The sequence below is a fragment of the Jaculus jaculus genome, chromosome 12, assembly GCF_020740685.1.
Source record: "Jaculus jaculus isolate mJacJac1 chromosome 12, mJacJac1.mat.Y.cur, whole genome shotgun sequence".
In the NCBI taxonomy this organism is placed as follows: Eukaryota; Metazoa; Chordata; class Mammalia; order Rodentia; family Dipodidae; genus Jaculus; species Jaculus jaculus.
The window spans coordinates 109,448,502-109,457,998 of record NC_059113.1 but is presented as its reverse complement, the minus strand read 5'-3'; the positions used below and the strand labels follow the sequence as shown (position 1 = coordinate 109,457,998).

The following is a 9,497-nucleotide window of genomic DNA, read 5'->3' as shown; positions in this document are numbered from 1 at the left end:
GAAGCCTAAGGACTCCATTTAGAGGCTCAATTTCCCAGGACCCACGTTAGCCAGATGCACAAGGGGGCGCACGCATCTGGAGTTTGTTTGCAGTGGCTGGAGGCCCTGGCGCGCCCATTCTCTCTCTATCTGCCTCTTCTCTCTCTCCGTCCATCACATTCAAATAAATAAATAAAAATAAACAAAAAATTAAAAACAATAAGTCATAGCCTTAAGACATAAATGTTAACATTTATAGATCAAATGACACAATGAAAAGGATATACTTTAAAAATAGATATAGAGACTACATCAGCTTCACTTTATTCCCTCTCTCTCTCTCTCTCTCTCTCTCTCTCTCTCTCTCTCTCTCTCTCTGTGTGTGTGTGTGTGTGTGTGTGTGTGTGTGTGTGTGTAGTGATGGAGATTGGACCTAAAGTCTTGAGGTTGCTAGGTCTATTCTGATTTTCTTAGTATACATTTTCTTTTTCTTCCAAAATTAAAAAATTCAGATTATTGGAACACTAATACACTGTTCAGTGGTCCTTTAGTACCTACAGACTAAAAAAAACTAGGGAAATATTTGCTAAAGTTTCTCATATGTAAATGAGACAAAAGAAGTTAAATGTAATTTCAGGGAAAAGATATTTCTTTAATGTGAGACAATTTTTTTTTAAATGAGGAAATTTCTGAATTATGAAAGGTCAGGTAAAATGGCAAATATGTTTGTTCTTAGAGCTTCAGAGTTTGACATGTTAACGACATGAATGACCTTTTCCCAAAAATGCCATTTCACATCAATAATCACAATATATCCATACATATCTAAAAGGGGCTTATTCAGTAACTTAGCAAAATTAATATTTTTGAGTACTTCCATTTTATCAATATTACTAAATGCAACAAAAATTAAATTCTAGTCCCATTTTCTTCTGAAACAACATATTCAAGTTATGGCCAAAGTTACAAAATTTCTTTATTCATTTCCAAAGAGCAATCACTTCACATTTCCCCTTGGATAAAAGATATTATGCATATTATTAACTACAAAATTTACCTATGTGAAATTAGTCATCATGTCTTTTAGGTTCATACATCTCTTTTTAAAAATTATGTTAGTTTCATCTTTAGAAACAAGAGAAAGCAAAGAGTATATTTTGAAAATTTATATGAACAGTACTTCTAAACATCACATGGCCATTCAGAACTAGTCTCCAAATTTATATATATATACACACACATACATACATATATATATATATATATATATATATATATATATATATATATATACATACATATATATGTATATATATATACATATATATATATTTATATATATATACATATATATGTATACATATATATGCATATACACACACAGAGATATATATATATGGAATGTCAGGATCATTTCACATGGTAGCAATTATTTGAATAATGTTGATATGAGAATTGTTGGCCCTTGATTCTTGATTTCCAGATGAGAGTGAAAAGTATTTATAGTTTTATTCTTTTGGTGGTACTGAGTATTGGGTCCAGGTTCCTATATATTCTGGGTAGATACTATAAGTCTTAGCTATATCTCATGCCCAAGAACAATCAATAGACTTATTCACAGTATTTGGTGATAACTGAGTGTAGATTTTGTATTACTTACAACTAACTATAATAATAATATCAATATGCCCACATGTCAGTACTCCTCTCAGTTTGGTTAGAGAAGACCCTTTACAGATGGTGGTGACTGATGGGGACACTCAAAACTTGTCAAAGTGCTGAGAAGTGACAGTTGAATGTTTAGCACTAAATGAGACATCTCTATCACACCCTCTGAGGCTCAGGGGCCATTTTGGAAGAGGTGACAGAAAGAAAGTAAGAGCCAACTGATGGGGAGGAGTGTTTTAGAACAGTTTTCCAGGCACAAAGTGGCTGTCACATTCATGACCTCATAGTGACCATTGTTAACTTCATAAGGTACACATAATATTGGGCCCATCTGCAGATTGTCATGGATAATAGAGAAGGGCAGAAAAAGACATTAAATTAGAAAAGGGAATAGTTAGAAGAGTTTGTTCAGTGAAGGGGAAAATAAAAGAAATAAAAGAATGAGAAAAATTTAAACAATGATGAACACATCCATGTCTTATTTCTGACATATTTAATATACTAAGTAGCATGCGCGCGCGCACACACACACACACACACACACACACAAAGGAAGGCCCATGGAGCTTTACATAGATGATTGAGGAATTGAACCCATGCCAGCAGGCTTCGCAAGTGAGCAACTTTAACTACTCAGCCATCTTCTCCACCCCAACGTTTAAAAATATTTACTAAACATTTGTATTTCTTCTTTTGATAAATTTCAGATCAGTTCTGTAGCTCACTTTTATGACTTCTCAATTTAGCTAAAACCTCTGTACCCTATAGCCCATATTTGATTGCATTGTTTATTTTCTTGACATTTACTTTTTCAAATATTCTTTGTGTATTATAAATATTAATCATCTCTCAAATGGGTATCTGGCAGAGATTTTTCTCCATTACCTCAATTTTCTCTTGACTTGATTGACAGTTTGCTTAGGTACAAAATTAACATTTTAGCTTCATTTGGTCCCTAATTCTATTTCATTGATGTATGTATCTGCTTTTGTGTCATTGCTATGACTCGGTAGCATGAAATCACGTATGGTGATACCACTAACAATATTTTTGCTCGATTGTTTTGCCTGCCTGTGCTTCCATATGAATTTTATGATTGTTTTTCTATTTCTGTGAAGAATGCTTCTGGAATCTTGATAGCTATTGTATTGAATTTGTAGATTGGTTTCATAGCATAGCCATTTTCACAATATAAATTCTTCCGATACATGAACAAGTGGATCATCCATCTTCTCCCGTCTTTTTCAATTTCTTTATTCAGTTTTTAAAATATTTTTTAAATTTTATTTATTTATTTGCAAGGAGAGAGAGAGGTTGAGAGAGAGAGAAAATTGGTGTGTCAAGGCCTCTGACCACTGCAAATGAACTCCAGATGAATATATGGGCCCCCTTGTGCAGTTGACTTACATGGGTACTTGGGAATTGAACCTGGGTCCTTTGGCTTCATAGGCAAGTGCCTTAACCGTTAAGCCATCTCTCCAGCCCTCTTTACCCAGTTTTAAAAGTCTCCATGTGGAGGTCTTTAACTTCGTTCGTCAGCTGTATGCCAGCGTATGTTTTCTTTTTTCTTTACATTTTAAATTCCAAATATATTTTATTAACTTCTTGAATTCCCACTACATTGATCTGATTGCTGGGCATTTTTGTGGATATTAATGGGCTTGCTTTTCAGATTTTTCTCCAAACGTTAGTCATTGGTTAATAAGGAAGCTACTGATTTGTATATGTTAATTTTGTATCTTGCCACTCTGCTAAACATTTATCAAGTCGAGTAATTTTCTGATGGGATTTATACGGTCTTTTATATAGAAGATCCTATCGTCTGTAAATAAGGAATGTTTGGTTTATTCCCTTCTTATTTGCAACCTTTCTTTCTCTTTCTCTTGCCTTATCACTCCAGGTAAGACTCCAAGCACCATACATGTTAAATAGAAAAAGAATGAACACCTTTGTCTTGTTCCAGATCTTAGAGGAAAGGCTTTAAGTTTTTCTCCATTTATCATGATGTTGGCTATAAGTTCATCATATGTATCCTTTATTATATTTAAATATAATTCTCACATCTCCAGTCTCTCCAATGTTTTAAAAAATAGGAGAAGTGAGAAAAACCATGACTTTCCTCTGAAAGGGAAAATTAGCCCGAAGAACACAGTATTAATATTCCTTATTTTATTTGCTGGCTTTCCAATATTAATATATTTTAAAGTTATCTGTTTAATAAAGAGCAAGAAGATTTGTGTACTTTTAACATATTACTATGTGCTGGTGGTCAATTTGTGATCATGAAATTCTACTCAATATAATCACCATAAAAACAATATGCTCATTTTTGCTTTGCTTTACTTTGGTGTGCATTTCCTGACAAACACTGTGAAGTTCACAGTGAGTTTGCATTTTGATAAAATGGCTATGAAATTTTTATAATTTTAAATTTCCTAAACCACCTAATTTCCTGACCACTTACGTTAAGCATGTTTGCTTTGTTGCACTTTTTATTTACTTTTCAATCTAAGCTAAACTTGTTTCTGTTCTAACCCAGTTAACAAAACAGGTCTGGTAAATTACAGGTGAATCCAAAGTCACGACCAGTACAATAAATAAATAAATAAATAAATAAAAAATCCCCATAAATTTGTAATGCTTAGTCATGGTTGCTATTTAAATTTTCAAGGAAAAAAAAACCATCTAAAATCAATAGTTAATGGTGTATAGAGTGTGTCCACGCACATGTGTGGAGCTCAGGGACAACTTTAGTTTCTGGTCATTGCCTTCCACCTGGCTGTGGATAGCTGTCTTTTTCTCAGCTCTTTGCCAGACTAGCTAGCCTTTAAGCTTCTGGAAAGTTCTATTGTCTCCATGTCTTCTTGCTGCAGAAGGGGGATTACAGATATTTATGCTAGACCTTCAGGTTTCTCATGTGTCCTGGGGACGCAAACTCAGGTTCAGCTCTGCACAGCAAATGCTCACCGCACTGAACCATCTCTAGCCCCTTTTGTAACCTGGACAGAGAGGAAATGCACACATCTTGCAGACTGATGTATTTTTATTCGGTGTACAGTGGCTGAGAGGGGTTAAGGCAGAGAACTTGGGAGGTGAGGGCCCGCGTACTGGCAACCCCAGGCCACCTCCACGTTGTTACTTCCCATCACCTTTTCCTACACCGTGGCGATCACGCGCAGCCACTCCGTGCACGAGGCCTGCGGGGTGCGACGCCCAGGCTCGGGCATGGCGGGCGGGTCCTCAGCCCCTCTCCCGCGCACGTCCACGTCGGGATTGAAAGGAACTCCGTCCTCCCAGCCCGGCGGCCCGCACGTCACCCCCGGCAGGGCGCCAGCGACGTCCGGAGGCGCCGCAGCTTGCTCGCCAGCATCTCCCGGAAGCGGTCGCCCACCAGGAAGTAGAAGACGGGGTTGACGACGCTGTTCAGGAAGGCCACGGGCCGCGTCACCACGTACAGCGCGCGCACGGCGGCGTGCGCGCACCCGCGCGGGGGCGCGGCGCGCAGGCGCGAGGCGACGCTGACGTTGCGCATCACGTGGTAGGGCGTGAAGAGCGCCGAGAAGGTGGCCACCGCCAGCAGCACGAGGCGCCGCGGCCGGTGCCGGGAGGGCGCGGCGGGGAGGAGCGCGGCCATCTTGCAGTAGAAGAAGCACATGGCGGCCAGCGGGAGGACGAAGCCCACCAAGGTGAGGCACAGGCTGTAGGCCAGGTTGTACCTGGGGTCCCCCGAGCTGGCGAAGTCCATGCAGTTGGTGCTCTGGTTTGTCACCACGGGGCTTATCAGAGGGAGGATGGGCAGTAACTCCACCGTCACCAGCACCCAGATGGCCAAGGAGACGAAGACGGCGAAACCCTTCTTTTGCAGCAGGTGTTCGCGGAAAGGGTACTTGATGAGCAGGTAGCGGTCCATGCTGACGAAGGTGAGGAAGAGGATGCTGGTGTACAGGTTGGCGTGCAGCGCGAACCGGTTGCTGACGCAGAGCACGTCCCCGTGCTGCCACTGCTCCGTGGCGTAGCTGCTGGTCAGCACGGGAAGGGTGCACAGGAAGGCCAAGTCGGAGATGGACAGGTTGAAGAGATAGATGTTACTGCTGTTCCAGCTCTTCAGACAGAACAGGTAGCCGAACAAGACAGTGACATTCCCAAGCATTCCCAGAATGAACTCGATCCCGTAAAAAATGGAAAGGTAGTACTTTTCCAAGGCGGCCTGCGCGGCCAACCAGTTTTCACAAGTCGAATTCCACACCTAAAGAAAGTAGAGAGAAAATACAAGATGAAACAAGACTGTGATGGAGGACAAACCTGAACGCATGGTTACTGAAGAAATGGACTTGACAGGTGGGACTGTAGAATGAGGGTGTATGCTCACAACTGCTTAAGATCTTTCTGTGCTGTACGCACTGCTGGGATAATAGTCATGAGTCACACAAAGATCCTAAAGAAGAGGAAATAGTCAGGAGAAAGCTCAAAAGGGGGAGTGAAAAAGATGTAACATCACCTGCCTGCAGTGAGCTTTACATAAACATGTACATGTGTGTACACACACACGCACACACACACACTTTACTATGTGATGACACCTAAACAGAAACTTCAATAGAGAGGAAAACAACCATCCCTCTCCCTGAAGGAAAACTTTTCCACTCATAGGAAGAAAATATGCCAAGGCTCCGGGTGTTAAAAACACGCAGGACTTGAAAAATAGCCAATAGACCAAGGGAAAGAGGGTAATCAAGTGAAAAGATGTGTCTATACAGTCAACCATCATCCCAGACGTATTGCAGTTGTTCAATAAATTGTGCTGACGTTCACTGAAGTATGGAAAAGAAATGACAGTTAGAATGCCAGCTGTGCTATTTGAATAGCCTTTCTTCATTTCCATATATTCAAAGTAATTTTCCCATTTTATTAAATTGTAAAATGAATCTCCAATTTAAAATGCAATTTTTTAAAATATAAAATATGGAACCTAAAGCCTTCATAGTCATAATGTCCTCTGGCTATTGACAGCAGATAGTGTACCAGATCTTGTGCTCATCGCTTTTAAAGACTTGCCTCATTTAATACTCATAAGGGCATAATAAAGTATGGACTAATACTGTTTCATTTGACACATCCTAAGAAACTTAGGTAATTTTAGTCAATTTCTCCTATGTCAATATACCATATACTGGTAAATTTCTAAATAGTAGAAATGTTTTTGCTTATACTTATGCAGTTGAAGTAATCTAAGACTAAAGTGCCAGGAACTGCTGTGTCTGGTGGGGAGGCTCCCTGGGTTCCAAAGAGAGCACCCCTTGCTGTGTCGTCCAGCAATGATGGAAGGGCAAAGCAGTTTACTTGCACCTTTCTTCCAAGGACACTAATCCACTCATGAGGGAAGATTCCTCTACCATGAAGGCTCTGCCTGTTCACATGATTGTGTCCCAACACATGAACTTTAGGAGGTGGACTAATACCAATATTCAGACCATGAGACTTGTTCAAGTCATACTCCTCCTGAAGGACCTTTTAAGTAACACATTCTGAAAACTCACCCCAATTTCAATGTCTTGGAAACTTGGTACTTTCTTGAAGTTAAGATACATTGTGATTAGACTATTTCTGGGCTTAAAATACCTGGGGAAAGTATACTGAATTGCATTCTGGAACATTAACTTATTTCTGCTGGGGAAAGCATGGTTGAAAGCATGTATACACAGTAGAACTTTTTAAAAGGAAGACATCAGGAAAACATTTACTTTTGTCAAAAGCAAGGTTTATTTAAGTTAAATATTGCTTGGACCTTGACTTATTTACTCTGTTAAGTTATCTGTTCATTTAGCTAAAGACATCTTAACCTCTGGGCTCTTGAGTCCTGCCATGGAGTTCAGCCTTGGATGGTGCTAAAGAGGTGTGTTCTCAGGCAGGAGACCAGCAGATCCAAATATCCCAGCATGCATGCTGGTCTCACTCTGATGTTACCCATTCTGCCAAACTCTCACATGGTTGGCAGTTTATTTCTCTGTTTTCCTCATCACAAATCACATCACCTGAAATCACCTTGTAGCTCACTGAGGTCAAAACCATCCATTGGGCTTGTTCCAAATCCAACTTGTCCTCAGATTGTGGAGGTCCCTGTGCTGTTTGTGTCGTCCTTTTACTCCCTGTCTTTTCAGACATCTTCCCCACTCCAACTGCATGTTTTCTAGCATCTTTAAACACACTCACTGTATCAGTCTGAAAAACATGTCCAGGCATAAGCACGTCTGCTGGTTTCACATGTAGCTCTCCTCTTCATGCTTGTTTCCTAATGAGATGTCTCTCTGAGTGCTTTGACAACTTGACTCAATTTTCTTTCCACCCCATTCTAGTTTGATTACTACCTCCAGTCCACTAAACAGCCCCTGCATTGTTTCATCTAGTGATTAGATTTCACCAATTCAGGTATACGGTTAGGAAACACCCCTCCTTTGCCATGAGGAGGCATTATGATGTCCCATCCTTCCTTCTGTGTCTTTCGCTGTTTTCTGCAGGCCTGTTGGTGGCTCAAGTTTTCCTCGTCCTCACTCATGGAATCCTTTCTTTGTGCTCTGCCTGGATGATTTTATGCACTTTCAAGATTTAATGGCCAGCCACAAAGAACTCCCAGATTTCCAGCCCAGCCCAGCCCAGATCTGTCTGATGTTCTAGTTGTGGTACATATGTTGCCATGTGTTGACTAACCCCTCAACAGGCATCTCTAATTCAGAAATCCTATACCAAAATCTCCAACTTCTTTACCAATCTTGCATGACCCATCTCAGTAAAAGTAACATCACCTTTTCCTCAGGTGCTCACCACAGAAATCTAAGTAACATTGTCAATGTCATCAACAATATCTGAAGCTTGAGCTACCAAGTCTTGCTACTACGATCCCTGGATGCTTCTCAAATCTATTGCCATCATGCACTGTACTTAAATATATATTGCGCTAGAATAGTGACATGCTGGACTCTGTTGTGTCCTCCTGTCGCCTCCCCATGCCTTCTCTGGATCCCATTCACTTCATCTGTACCACAAATAGCCAAACAGTCTTACAAACTTATAGCCCAAAATCTAATGACACTGCTTTCTCAGATCCAGATCCATCCAAGGACTAATATTCAATTCCTTAATGGGGTTCTTGTGCCCATCTGATGTGACCCCACGTTCCATTGCAGCCTTCCTCAGCAGTGCTCTGCTCATCAGTCTACCTGTCCTCTTACTGCGCAGCCTCAGTGAGTCGTCACGGCCATGGCTTCTGCAAAGGATGGTTTATCCCCAAATTGTCTGGCTGTCCCTCCCAGGTCTATACTAGGTCCCCACATTGTGTGCTTTCAGCATATAGTGACCCTTTTCTGAACATTCTCACTAGTTAGCTTCACTTATTGTTCATCCTTTTTGTTGTTGTTTGTGTGTGTTTGTTTTTTGAGGTAGAGTCTCCCTGTGACCTAGGTTGACCTGGAATGTACTACCTAGTCTCAGGGTGACCTCCACCTCACAGCAGTCCTCCTACCTCTGCCTCCTGAGTGCAGGGAATAAAGGCTTGCGCCGCCATGCCCGCTCATGGCTCATCTTCTACTCTCCGGTGCAGTTGCTCGCAGGCTGTACGTGGTCTGAGCCTGCCAGTTGAGTCGAGAGGACTGTAAACATTTGGCTCTTCACAAGGCACTGTTATAAATATCTCTCCCAAGGTCAGGTAAATAGTAAATTCGCCAAATTAAGCCCCGTGCTCTATTTTATTATAAAAGCCAGTGCTGTGTATCATATGATATATGTTCAAAATCAGCTATCGTACTAGAGATAGCTATATTTTATAGACATTTGTGGTAAAAAAATTAATACATATC

General features: G+C 40.7%; 1 protein-coding gene across 1 annotated transcript; it reads right to left on the bottom strand.

Annotated features, from left to right (window-relative positions):
• Positions 1-4,960: 4,960 nt before the first annotated feature.
• Sucnr1 (succinate receptor 1) lies at positions 4,961-9,205 on the bottom strand. Its single transcript, XM_004655982.2, has 3 exons — positions 9,164-9,205; positions 7,612-7,866; positions 4,961-5,893 (listed from the first exon to the last, which is right to left on the bottom strand). The coding sequence occupies exons 1-3, from the start codon at positions 9,203-9,205 to the stop codon at positions 4,961-4,963; spliced, it is 1,230 nt and encodes a 409-aa protein (XP_004656039.2).
• Positions 9,206-9,497: the final 292 nt, after the last annotated feature.

What these genes read in the sequence shown, in the direction of transcription:
- Sucnr1 (XM_004655982.2), bottom strand. Translation starts at nt 9,205, where the DNA reads ATGGCGGCGCAAGCCTTTATTCCCTGCACTCAGGAGGCAGAG. An exon ending in CCTGCACTCAGGAGGCAGAG is followed by an intron (nt 7,867 to 9,163) that starts GTAGGAGGACTG and finishes CATGTTTTTCAG; the next exon opens with ACTGATACAGTGAGTGTGTT. An exon ending in GTGAGAGTTTGGCAGAATGG is followed by an intron (nt 5,894 to 7,611) that starts GTAACATCAGAG and finishes TACTTTCTTTAG; the next exon opens with GTGTGGAATTCGACTTGTGA.